We start from the raw sequence: 14,405 nt of genomic DNA, 5'->3' as shown, positions 1-14,405 counted from the left end.
CAGAAGACCGGGGTGATGCCGTGGAAACCTGGACTGATCGTCTCCTTGTGTAAGAGGACGCTGGCACGGCTTCAATGTCATTCTTAGATATCTCAATATAAACAACACTTTTATGCTGTTAAAACTGTCATGTACCTGCAGCTGGCAACAAATGGCTGGTAAGATTATAGTGATGTTCACTTATCAGATTCTTTCATCACATATATTAAGTCTGGTATAGTATAGTATAGTATAGTCCTCTTATTGGTAACAGATCTCATGTAAAGAACAAATAACCTGAGTCTTATGTTAGAGAATGAGAATTGACTTATGTTATGAAGTCAGATATGAAGACTCTGAGTAGCTGACTCACTTGATACATGCTTGATATATGTTTCAGTCAGCATCTTGGCATTCGCTCTCTGCATTTTCAAAGTCTCCAGGAAACAACAACAGCCTCCAAGCAACATACATGATTAAAATGGCAAATTAGCAACTGAGTCGCTAACGGTACAAACGTAAATAAGCTAACAGTTATGACCTTTACTTTTGCAGTGACGCCACCATTTTAATTGTGATTGGTTTAGAAAAATACAAGCAAGGCAGGCCTGGATTGGTCTGGCTATGCAAGATGAGGCTCTGTGTTACATCAACATTTCAGCAGCGTCTGTTCTTCAGCAGCCACATTAATGATATAGTTAAGAGTTGTTTTGCTCAGTCTCTGCATGTGTTATAAGCAGAAACACTGACTTGCAGCTCTCATTTTAAATGTCAGTACAACTGATCCAATCAGGTTTCATATGTGTTCAGTTGTCTGACCACAAAAAACAGGTGTTATAAAAAACCATGACTCCAAATCACCAGGATGCTGATTTGCATGGCACTAATAATATCACAGGCCACCTGCATTTGGCAAAATATGGCAGGTAATTTGCGTTGGAAATTTTACTTTACAAATTACCAACATGTTGCAGGATTGAGATCACAGATTACCTCCTCAATGATTACAAATTCCTAGAGGTCCCAAGGTAATACTATTCTTGTGCAAACAGAGCTTTAGCCAATATATTTTTTTTTACATAAAGCCATAAAGTGAATTAACATTTTTAGGAGAATATCTTAATTTTTTGTTTGTTTGTTTGTTTTTTGTATTGTGACCAAAACATTATACAGTTGAAAAATAAACTTGTCACTTCTCTTTATTGGAAAAAAAAATTATGGCAACATGACAATCTAAATTGTATTGGCATTTCTGTACAGCAACATCTACACCAATATTAGCAGATATATATCAGCCAGAATCAGCTTAACACTGATTCACTGGTCAAGCTCTAGTTTAAACAATGTTTAAGATTAAGAGCTTCATTTGAAAACTTTGGCTTCTTTTGTTAAATGAAACAAAAACTTATTTAATTCTCAGGAAAAATTATTTTGCAAAGTTCAGAACTTAAGCCTAGATATGTTTGGTCTGGTAAAGAAGGGAAAAAAAAGAAAATCAGAACAAAAAATGTACTGCACTGTAAGTTAGTAAGTTTGCTGCATATATTAATGTCCAGGGATGAACCTTGATCTCAGGTTACTAACACGTAGTATGCTCTCATGTAATAGTGGCATATGGTTATACATATGCATCATAAATGTACCATGCATACTCATATCCATACATACAACCAAACATACGGCATGTATACATGCATGCACTTATGTACTCATGCATACATATGAAACAAGTTCCCAAAAAAAGGTTTTGTAAAGGAAAGATGTTTATATTCCTCAAAGCACGATATCAAAAATAATATTGTTTTGGTACCAACGCTCAGTTCAGCACTAGCTTGGAAAAAAATCAAACAATAAACCAGCCCTGTATAAACTCCAACTTTTTGACCGATACTTCGGCTCAGCAGATCACGACACACACTTCATCCAACCGCCGCCTCCTTCTCATCCTCGCAATAGCCACCACTATTAATAACGAGGAAATGCAAACAGTCTATATTAAAAAGGCACCATCCCTGATTACCTGCTTCTTCTTACAAGGCACGGCCGCTCACCTGCCATAAATCAAGACGTTGCTGTTAATGGTATTCCCTTAGCCTCATCTCTTAGCACTTTATTTCCATGCCAGACAGCAGCATCATTATTATACATGCAAGATCTCTATTGGAATACAGTTTGGCTAATGAGCACCCCCTTTTAGTTGATCACATTAGACCTGCACTTGAGGACACTTAATTACCAGTGTTGCACTCTCTGTCGAGGGGGACACAGGCAGTCCTTTAATTAAGGTCTCTGCATTCTACCTATGTTTGTACAAGCGTGTGTCCTTGAGATATAGAATGCATTCACAGCCCCAAATAAGAGCGATAAAACATGTGAGTGTGGGTGGAAGATTTAGTGTGTTGCATTTGTGATACATATGTTTGTGTGTGCATGTGGGTGCTGTTTTCCCCCCCCTCTTGCTCTGTGTTTGTGAATGCATCTGTGTGTCAGTGTGTATAATATGATAGGTGTTTGAAGTTTGTCTCCTGAGTCTGAGATGGTTTACAGTGTTTACAATCCACACGGACACACACACACACACACACACACACACACACACACACACACTGAGGCTTCCTGTGTTGTGAGGCTCTTTACTGTCTGCTTCCCTGCATTTCATATTCAGGCTCAGGGACTCTGGCTCGAGTCAGTGTGAGAAGAAACCTGCCGAGCAGCAGGCTTGGGGAGTAATGGATAACCTGTAATGGGATTACATCATCAAGATACACAAAAAAGGTAACTGTGTGCCATTAAAGTTCCAAAAAAAGATGTAATCAGTTACACTTAGTAAAAATGTGGACTATTAGGATTACAATTTTATAATACATTTTAAGATAAAGAACAATACACTGCCAAGTGCAGTGCACTGCAGACACATTACAACACAGGTCTCACAGCACCACTTTGGCCTCGACTGAAACCAGCTAATCTTACAGTCAATTAATTATCATGTCAGCTAATGTTAGCTACACAGTCCAACCGCTAACATTAGCAACACAGGCCAACTACTAGCATTAGTGACACAGACCAACCGCTAATGTTAGCGACACAAATAAACTACTAAAATTAGCTACATAGACCAACCGCTAACATTAGCTACACAGTCCAACCACTCATGTTAGCTACACAGACCAACCGCTAACGTTAGTTATATAGTCCAACCGCACATGTTAGCTACATAGACCAACCGCTAATGTTAGCTACACAGACCTACCACTAACATTAGCTACACAGACCAACCGCTAATATTAGCTACACAGACCTACCACTAACATTAGCTACACAGACCAGCCGCTAATGTTAGCTACACAGACCCACCACTAACATTAGCTACACAGACCAGCCGCTAATGTTAGCTACACAGACCCACCACTAACATTAGCTACACAGACCAGCCGCTAACATTAGCTGCTCACAACTCCCGCTACCAAACCTGTCAATACTACTACTACCACTAATACTACTGAAAAATATTTTGGAACATCACACTACAGTGACAGTTCTACTTTTAGCTGTCATCATCCAAGAACTGACATGTGTCATAAGTCATAATATTAGGCTGAACAGTTTCCCCATTTTTAGCACTGAGGTAACTCAAACGTAACAGAAATGAAGACAACATTTTAACAGGTAATTAGTAATTGTATTGGTAACCCTCCCAACCCTGCTCAGTAGTCCACAGAAAGACAGAAGACTGTTTTCTCTCTCTCATTACGTCCCTCCCTCTTTAATTTTCTCCACTGTTTCACTCTCAGCTCCTCTCTCTCAAATAGGCTGAGGCTAGCAGTCAGGAAATGCACATCAGTCATAATACTTTCCTAAAATGAAAACAGATTCCGCTGCAGTCACTCTTGCTCACTCCTTCAGCTGAAAACATTCCTCTGTTTCTCCTCTCGTCCTCCACCCTTCCCCTCCTCCTCCTCCTCCTCCTCCTCCTCCTCAGTCGTCGCCACTTCAACTTTAGCTCACCAGCTTGGATCTTTTTCTCCCACTTTACAAGGGTCTCGTTTGCTTTCTGTCACAGACGGAGGATCGCCACCACCAGCAGACGAGACAGTTGTTTTGTGGGTTGTGTGATCTCAGTGATCTCAAGTATGTGACACCACATGACAGTGATCTGCCTGCCTGCTACCCCCATAAAAAGTCTCCCCACAGTACAGGAGGGCACTCGCGCTTTCTGAGGTACTTTTTATTGATGCAGGTTGTAATAACAGCCAGTAAATCAGTGTGAGGGACGAGGTTAGTGCATGTTGGAATGCTGTTTAACAGGCTGTCAGACCAGAGCGCTCGCTGCTCAGCCACAAGACCTTTATGTAAGCCAATATGACCCAGAGGAAAAGGTTAAGAAATATCCCACCTCAGAGGCTGTATTCTGGTCAGTTCTGGACCTTTAAATAAGTGGCTCTCAACCTTGGGGTCGCGACCCCAAAGGGGGTTGTGAGTTCATTTCCAGGGGTCACCTGACGGTCGTGGAGAATAGAATATAAATAAAAAATACAATATTGCGGAAAATTGCATGGATTAAGAGCGAGTAAGTAGCTCTCGGCAACATCAGCCCCTTAATGACATTCAATATAAGGTTCAAGCGCTTGAAAATATGTAAAATACAGCTGGGCTCAAGAAATGTACAGCCACTAATGGTTAAAACTATAAAACTGCACAAAAAAAAACATTACCAACACAAATCACCATGTTCTGAGCACTAACAAAAAGTAACATTTTAATTTTGTGACATAAAATAGCAAACTTAATAAAGTACTCAGTGAAGCATGATGGGAAATGAAGGCCATAATTTAGACTGGGGAATGTTTTGTACATTACATCGCCTAAACCCCTCGGCTTAATGTAAGTCAACTTAAAGTCCAACAGCAGCACCATTAACTGAAAAACACAAGGCGCCGACATTTCAAACGGAGCCCTGAACTCTCACCAAACTTCAGAAATATCACCCAGACTTTCTGCAGTATGGATTCTTTGTGGGAGCTGTGAATAACAAGCTGATTGTTCTATTCAAAGGTAGAAAATCACTGCTCTAAATGAGGAACCACGTTTGTTTGATTGACTAATCCATTTTTCAGTCAATAAAATGGCATCAGAGTTTCCTGGAAACAAAGCTGACATCCTCAAATTCCCGAAACAACAACCAAATCCCCAAATGGGCATTATATTCACTAAGGGTCTAATGATTATCAGCTCTAATATGCAGCATTTTTACAAGTACCGCAATCATTTTTTTTATGTGATTGCCTATATAAACAAAATAATAATTGAAAAAATGTGCCACTTTGGCTGTGATGCAGTTGCCAGATCACACTCTTCATAAACTAAATATTTCCCACAAAGAACAAGCACTGGGGTGACTGGTGAGAAAAAACTTGCTTTTAATAGGCAGTAACCTCAAAAGGATTCAGGCAACTACCTAACTAACTTTTTCGAATACATACATAAATATAATCAAAATTTTGAAACTGAAACTGAAACATTTTCATTGTTACATTTTAATTTCTCATATTTATCGCATCCAAATCCCCAATACTGACAAATCAATACTAGATTACCAAAATTGTTGTCGATTAATCCTCCGCCAGTCTACTGATCAATGTATCAATTAACAGTTCTAACACTAAACTAAGTAATAAGTGGTAAAATGCATGAAGGAAATTAAAACTGACCAATTCTTCATATCAAACAGATTTTTACAAGTCTTCTTTTGCCGGATCAATACTCACACCTGCTGTGATTCACTCGCTTCCAGTGGTAATACCATCTCTTCAGCCTCTGCTTCTTAATCTTACAATACACATAATGTTTCTTTATCAACATCAGGATGCACTCTGCATCCCTGTGTCTGTCTCTTTGTCTCAGTCGTCCCCTCTAACCAGGACACTCGGTTTGTCATTAGTGTTTTGTTCTGTCCCGGGCTTCCCTGTAGGAGCCCTGCCAGTGAGCAACCGCTGTGGCACTGGCCAGTCATAAATATTCTCAACAAGCCAGCTGATGGATGGTCTCTTTCTCCCTCAGTTTGAAAGGGATGTTCACATAGGGGCCTGCGCGATGGCCAACAAACACCACTGCGAGTGAATGAAAGCTTTTCTCACGAGGGAATAACCTCGGCTGAGAAGTTGACAGGGAAGTAATCACTGTTTGGTGTCAGACTGAGTGAATTTAAGAGGTCTGATACTGGAGCGCTGGCGCACACAAATTCAAACAAAGATGCTTTTGAACAGCTTAAGATATTATTTTGAATCCCCTTCTCCCTGCTTGGTCCCTGTACAGTCACAAAAACTACTGCAATACATGAAAGGCAGAGGTGGTAAAAGTCCACTCATTCTGTACTACTTCTTGTGTTTTTTTCATCTTGTTACACTTCTTTTTTTGTCCTGTGATGTCTTAAGTTTTGTTACACCTTTTTGTCTTTTTTTTTTGTCTTATTATGTCTTTTATGTCTTGTTACACTGTGTGTAATATGCACTAATGAGTAAACCAAGGAATCATCTAATAATTCCCCTTAAAGGCATTAAAACTTTACAAACCTATTTTGAGTAGAAGGAGTAGAAAGTACAGATATTTGTGTTAAAATGCAGGGAGTAAAAGTAAAAACTTCATATAAATAAATACTCAAGTACAGATACCTGACAACACATACAGTAACAAAGTATTTGCACTTCCTACCTATGATGAAAAGGAAGAACTGACAGGGCTTTGTTTGAGATTTTAGAGATTTCCTCAAGATGTGTAACAACTTTAAAGTTAGTTTCTCTTCTCTAGCCTCCAAAAACATTCAAAAAAAAGACATCACATATGACATGTTTCTTTTGCTTTGGTGTGGCATGTGTGGTGTCACCAGTGGACAACCTGCATGATCACCTCAAAAGCCCTCAGGACCCCTATGTTGTTGTGGTTCTCAGCAGCCTACGCCTGAGTCAGGCTACCGCATGCCTTTCCACTTGGCTGCTTGTTGTAGTAGGACAGTTAACTCGCTGATTGCAGGATGAAAACTGTGAAAACACACTGCTCTAGCTCCTCCACCCTCCAAACCAGGCGGGTTTCTGCAGAAATTGCACTGCCTGTGGAATCAAAAAACCCTTTTTTTCACATAAAACTGAGTGTGAAAGTGTTGTTTCCGCTACTGTGTGCTTGATTCGTGCTGTCTGTTAAAATCTTCAAACAAAAAATCCCCCAATCTTACAAATTTTGACCAGGTGGGCCATTTCTTGTAGATCAACACATTCAGCTATTATTCACTTAAGATTTTGGAGGGTTTTCGTTGTTGATGTCTGATCTTATTTTGTTATGTTAAGTTACTTTAGTGTTATGTTCTCAACTGCAATATTTAAGTATCTTCCACTTTTTGTAAAAAGGCTATGTTTTCATGTAAATGAATTTGTAGATTTACACATATATTTGAACTAGTTTCTATTTTCAGACTGAGATAAATTCTATCTCTTGCTTTGAAATGTGAACAGAGGCACTCTTCTGTCCAAGTTAGTTGCTTGGCAATGCAACAGAGTTCCAGCTACATTTCCAGTGTAATGATTATTTCAAAGGGGGAGGAGGATAATGGCCAGAGAGAGCAGGCTGGGCTCTTGATGGGAAAAAATGAGTGTTTATGTACTGTTTATCATGCCAAATAGAGGAGACTGGGGAGTGATATAACACCAGGTCAGTTGAAACACTGTCAGTTTGGCAATATTATTAACATGGTACACTCCCATTTCTCATTTTAAGGTCACGTGAGAATTGTTATGTCTCAGTGGGCAACATTATGGATTTTACAACCAAAAAAACTGACATTCAGGTACGAAAGTAACATTTTTTATCAAGGTTATTTTCTGCAAATGTTCACTGTATTGGAGATACAATTTTTAGACTAACATAACCAAAAGAATAGTTTTTTTCCTAGTTAAATCTGTCATTTTGCATTCATGGTACCGTCAAGCCCACATACTAAAACAGCTATGTAATGGCTGCTTTAGGATAGGAATAGTTGTTAGAATTACAAGAATTTCTGGATGGTTTACATGGAACAATTTGCAAACTCAATGCAAAAAGAAGTCTGAGGCAAGTGTGTACAACGTCCACAAAGCTCACAAGACAGGGGCAGTCATCTACATCTGCCACAACTGACACTGTGACTGAACTCTTAAGTGACACATGAAAATTCAAAGTCCACACACTAAAGCCCCTTTTACACTGGACAAAAACATCCACTTACATCAACTAACATCTGGCTTTTGTCGTCAATGGGAAAGATTACAAGCCGGAATTCACTCTCAGGTCAAGTGACTCTGCAGCACTCACAGGTATTTATCGGCTCAAGGTCCAATCGGCAGTGATGTGGACATCTCACCTGGGTGGACAAGCTAAATTTCCCCCCAGGCAATAAAGGCTTGTCGCCTCTGTTGGTGACTACTGCTACTCTTTTGCCCCATGGATTGATTCAGAATGACTCTGTGAGTCAGTCCAGCATGGAAGAGTTTGCACCCACTTGAAAGTGTGTATTTACTGATGACGTGCTGTAAAATGATGGATAAACAATTTTTCGCAATAAATATTTTGCTATTGAAAACCTTTAACTATGAACAGCTAAATTATGAAATGCTGAGTTTTCATCAGCAGTAACTTAGCACAACTCTGATACAGCTGGAAGCAAACAACAAACAGTAAACTCAAACAGCGAGAAAGGAAAGCAACTAAACTTCAGACCACAGAGATTCAGTTAGAAGCTACAGAAGCACTTTTAAAAAAAACAGCCTATCCTCCTGCACAGACATGAGTTGAGTCTTGGCTTTCCGGCACACATCAGAAGGAAAAAAAACAGGTGATGGGATAAAGGTCAATCACATATTTTTAACGTTTAGCCGCTTTTTTAAAAAAACTGCATACAGTACATGCGCTAATTTTGGTGTAATGACTGGTATTGCTTCTCAATACATTTCAGGTACTGAACAAAATAATTCAGTACTAAGTAGTATTGAAACTTACCTCGTAACTGATACCTTTTTGTACACAGATCTAGAAAAGATTTACTGTGGTGGTGAAGTCGAGTGTAGTGCATTTAATGGAGCTGCAGGTCAGCATGCTGAGACACCACCACAAAGAAAATAAAGGTATCTAATTTAGTAGTCTACTGGTATTAGTGTCACTTAAAGGCTTCTGGCATTGGTAGAGGTATCATTAACAATCCCCAACCCCACGTCCATGTGAGTTTTGTTTGTAGTAGACAAATATGGACGCCGTGTATCAAAGTTTGAGAGATCTAGCATGAACAACCACTGAGTTACTACCATCCCAGGTCTCCCCTATTTATACCAAAATAAGTGATCAGTTTGTTTTAGTTTCATTTAAACTTGTATTTTAAGCGTTATGCGGTGTGTTTCGGGTTGTAATCAGACAATAAAGTATTGATCAAACCCTTTGCGCTGAGATATCTTTATTATAAACAGCCTAAGTGTTCAGATATGGTGTTTTTTCCCCGCACCACTAACCCGTGGTAATGATTACCTAATAACAACATCAGCAATTGGTTCACCTTTGTACGGCAGACACACATTTACGCGTGTGCCTCCCCTCCCACTGTCTTATGACTTGTCGATCAGTGCTGGCTCGCGTGTCTGAGCCTGTGCCGAGCACGATTTATTATTGATACTGTACCAGAGAGAAGATGTTGGAGTGGCAGTCCTCAAGGCTTGCCCCGTTAGCCACCCAATTCGCTGTTGTAGTCATAATCGTCCGCCGTTGGGCTCGTCAGCGCTGGGCATGTCGAAATCCTACATCGGTATCATCAAAACACCGAGCAGGGGGCTGACAAATCGGTTCCTTATAACCTCACAAGAGGTCCAGATAGATAATAGCTCAGAGAGGAATGGGCGTATTCAAAGAGGAGAAGTGCAGAACGCATCCATTAAGATATAATGTTGTAATGTAAATCCAAAGCGATCAAAACATGGTTACAATCCAGGTCAGGCGATTCCAAATGTGATCATTGTCAGCGGCGGAGAGCAGAGAAACGTATCCATTTCAATCCAGAGGAAGATCAGCCTGTTTCCATATTAGTCTTTCCGCTGATAGTTTCATCATTAAATGAGCATAATCCATGAGGGGAACGACTCCTTTCTGTCTTCCGCGCCCAAAAATAGCGAAATTAAGAGTCAAAACTTCCTTAAAAAATATGACACCGTCGCCCCTGTGCAAAACAATCAACTTAGAGGCAAGACATTACACGCAGGATATCTGATTCCGTCTGCTCCCTCCACACCAAGCTTGATGCACCACTTGTGATAGTTTTCGAGAATTGCATGAGCTATTTATAGCCCTTCTTTCTTACCACAACCGTTCCTCTCTCTCACAATGTAACCCAGCCTGCTGCCGAGCACAAACAGGCGCTGCGAGGAAGCAGGAATGTTTAATCCCTCTGTTGCTCTTGAATTAAAACGCACCGCGTAATAAGCACGGAAGCGAAGAAGAGGAGAAAAAGCTGCCCCCGGTGCTCCTCCGTGGCAGGGCGGACAAAAAAGTCGAGCGGGTTCCCTGTAAAAAAAAAAAAAAAAAAAGCCCCTGAATCATGAGTCAAAGAAAACTATTCTTACACTCCTCCGCCGCCACCAGGAAAACGAGCAGGCTTCTGTAGAAGAAGGTGGTTTGAAAAAATCCTTCCTTCCTTTCAGTTTTATATCATTACGAAACGTCCTTTCTCACGGCCACAATCTTGCACAAAAATATCAGGTTTTTTTAAAACGCAAGCAGAAGTGACAGTCCTTGTCACACAGAGGATATGTTGCACGCTGCAGATTTTTCTTTTTCCTTTATTTACCACCGCGATGTTTAAAAGCGCGTCCTCCTCCTTTTCTTGTCGAGAAATGATGATTTGGTCATTGAATTAAATCCTCAAACATGTGCACGGCTTCCTCCTCTCTTCCTCATTGTTTATCTCCCGCAGCGTGTTGTTATTATATTGGTAAATAATCAGTGTGCGTGTGGCCTCACTGTGTCATTCTCACCCTCCTGTGTGTCTGTTTGCTTTACGCGAAACGCCGCCGCTGTAGCGTTTTTTTTTTCCTCTCTCTCTCTCTCGCTTCGCGCACGGCACGATCGTCCAGCCCACCACGCATTGTAATGTAATGGCGGTCGGAAGCGTACTACCGAGACTCGCCTTCCCATTTGGCCAAGTTTGAGCTCACGTGATCAAAGTCTGGGATTACAGTAGTGTTTAGTATCTTTGATAAGAGAGGCTGGATGCCTGTCGTGCGCTCTGACTGTCAGCAGTCACACTCTTTGTTGTTAAAAACGTGTCTTTGCTGTTTTTCTGGCCATCTGTCTGTCAAAGATTATTTGACATTATGTGTTTTTTTTTTTCATCGCTGTGTGGTGTCTTTTCTGTGATGCGTTTGTTACATAATGTAACTGTTCTCACAACAGAGGATGTGACAGAATAGAGGTCAGAGTGACTTACTGAGCTCATATTGCGTTTCATAAGAGGCATCTATGTAGGTTAGTCTTACACTCTCATAAAATTCACTACATCACGTGACACTTGGAGCACTTGGTGGTCTTTCTTATTTAAAAATAATTTCATAGATGATAAATCAACAGAAATTATATTCAAATCATGCTTTGTCTGCAGTTATCTATATTGGTTATATCCAGGGCCGTAGACAAGATTTTAGAGATCCTCAGGTCTTGAGGAGGCGGAGTTAATTATTCATATTTTATATATTTGTTTATTTAGGAGCTACACTGCTGAATATTATAATATCAATAAATAGGGAAACTTACCTTATGAAATCACTGACTGTAAAGATAAGATGACATAAGTAAGATACTAAAATTTAGTAATTAGTTGCCGTTACTAGTTACTTTTTTCAACAGTAATTTAATTACTTTAGCAATTACTGCATATAAACATAATTACTTACTGGGCTAAGTAACTTTTGCATTACTTTTAAAGCCATAATATGTCTAAAAAATGTCTTTAAAAAAGCTCAAAATATGTTATATAATTTGTTTTGTTTTGTAGTATCACTATCTCAAATGTTTCCAACAATCCTCAGATGCAAAGAAATTCATATTTTATTTTAAGGTAATTGTGTATTTCATGATGATGCCATTTCTCCCAAACTTAAAATTCATGGCTGGTGGAGAAATACTGAACTCTTTATTTATTTAGTTATTTTGTTGGCCTACAAGTAAGGATGTTTAAAATAGAATCAGCCTTAAAAACATTATATGTGAGGTCTTAGCTGTAGAATTTAAACTCCATCCCAAGGGACTAAACCCCTCCCTGAAATCCAGTATCAAAAATACTGGACGTGACCCTAGTGGCCTCAGCGGTAGTTATTGTGTTACATCCGAACTTCGCGCTGACTTGAATTATACAGGACAAACTTTTTTTTTTTTTTATTCCTTTCCAGTATCCAGTCATGTGCATTGTTTGTTTACGTAGAGATGTTGTTGTAGGTTTTGTGTACACCGTCTATAAAAGACTTGTGCTTCAGTTGTTCTTTCTGTTCTCAAAGACTGCAGGTGGTGCCCTTTGAGGCTGAAGAACAAAAGATTATTAATATAGCCACAGTTTCCTGAGGTAGATGGAAGAGGCCATCCATGAGTCAGTGCATCAAATATTTGTAGTATTATGAATAATGAATTTGATATTATATGCTATATATATAGATATGCACTCCATGCTCTTGGATTTTCTTTATGCCTGGATTACAAAGGTAACTGGATTTGCAGGTTTTAGCTCATTTCCTTACATTTGTTCACTGGATTCTCTTTTGAACAATAAAAAAATCATCTTGTAAACCAAGTCACAGTGACTATGATACTATAGTGCAGACTTGTTTATCTTGTGTATGATTTTAGTCATGAATAAATAGAAAAGTGAAGAGTCAGTAGCCACAGACCTTTGCACATGGATCCCCCTCGAGGTCTTTACAAAGATTCACTCATCAGTTTATTCAGTCAGTAAGCTTTTTATCCCTCAATCACGTTGTCCCTCACTGAAAAATAAAAAACTTCACGTCAAATTGAATGGCTTTATCTTTTGCTCTCATAAATGTGCAATGATTTTTAAATGAAATGCCCACACTCTGTAAAAATTACCTACCTCTTTATTCTATTATCAGGCTCTCTTTCCAGGGATTTATTTTGCACGTCAGTGTGATTCAGCTGAGACCGTGTTTAAGACTGAATTAGTTACCGACAGTGACAAGACAAGCAAGGCTTTTCCATCGAGTCTGTACAAATAATAACAATGCTCTCTTGAGGTGAGATGTGATTCTTTATAGAAGCGCAGGTAAGAAGTGTCATCAGTGTGTCAGAGCTCCTGTATAATCTGAGGATGCAGCCTATGGTTAGTCAGGAGAGGAAATGAATAATGTAAAAACAGGTTTGGACTACAGTAGCTGCAGTTACATGGACAATATTTCTGCAGCCAGCCTGAAATCATTCTGACTGACTGTTTGTATGGATGCTAAATAAAGTGATCGGATAAAATGTGTGTTTACGTGTCCCAACTTTTTCGCCATGTGTAAAGTTGTTCTGTCCACTGTGAAGTGTCAAACCCGGAAACCCCGGATAACAAATGATTGAGCACAAAATTCTTGTAAATTCCGCATATGTCTTCTTTTATAGGCAGTTTACCAGCAGAGCTTCCCACAGAGGAACATGTATTGCATGCAAATGATTGTGACAACAACAGACAAGCCAGTAATAAAAGTTGACATTTTATTGACATTTTATTGCAGTGTTACAGTAGCTACTTATAGGCTGGGATGCACCACCAAGGTGCAAGGTTAATTTTTAAACCAAATTAAATCATGGCTTAATTTTAAATTCTGTTGCACCAATCTTTTAAACTACCTTAAAATTAAAGAAGATTAAATTCAAACTTCTTCCTTTCAACTTAAGTTTTAACTCTAAACGTAGATTAAATATAACTGTGTTCCTCCAAAACTCCAATTGAAACTATGATCCAGTCTTAGCTTTAAATTTACACTTCCTGCCTTTTTGAGATAGACAGAGCAATCAATCAATCAATCAATCAATCAATCAATCAATCAATCAATCAATTTCCTCAACCCGGCTTGGTTTTATGATATAGTCAATGGTTTCCCCCCCTCAGCTCATTTTGGTCTATGGGGAGCCCACTACACCAAATTGCCCTTTAAAAGTTTCTTGTTTTTCAACAATCCTTAAATAATTTTTTCCTCCAAAAGTTCTTTGGATGAAAAGGGTTTTTTAATGGAACCCTGAGTCTCACAAAAGAACCCTTGATGAACCCTTTCTTCCAAAAATGGTTATTCAGAACCAAACGCTTCCCCTCAGGAAGAACCCTTTTGGAACCCTTATGTCTTAAAGTGTAGAGCCCATGTAAATGCAGCTATTAT

General features: G+C 39.3%; 1 protein-coding gene across 6 annotated transcripts in view; it reads right to left on the bottom strand.

Moving 5' to 3' along the window:
• Positions 1-11,141, bottom strand: part of LOC146308352 (mediator of RNA polymerase II transcription subunit 13-like) — a 115,407-nt gene extending 104,266 nt beyond the window's left edge. The window contains exon 1 of one of the 6 annotated variants that reach the window (XM_084745495.1): positions 9,673-11,141. In XM_084745495.1, the coding sequence (XP_084601621.1) occupies positions 9,673-9,744 (72 nt within the window). In that variant the 5' untranslated portion in view covers positions 9,745-11,141. The remainder of the gene's footprint in view (positions 1-9,672) is intronic. The other 5 variants (XM_084745496.1, XM_084745494.1, XM_084745493.1 and 2 more) reach the window with 5 other exon arrangements.
• Positions 11,142-14,405: the final 3,264 nt, after the last annotated feature.

Source organism: Lutjanus erythropterus, chromosome 20, assembly GCF_056507025.1.
Source record: "Lutjanus erythropterus isolate fLutEry1 chromosome 20, fLutEry1.hap2, whole genome shotgun sequence".
Taxonomy (NCBI): domain Eukaryota; kingdom Metazoa; phylum Chordata; class Actinopteri; order Lutjaniformes; family Lutjanidae; genus Lutjanus; species Lutjanus erythropterus.
The sequence above is the reverse complement of the archived record's forward strand: the minus strand, read 5'-3'. Positions and strand labels throughout refer to the sequence as shown.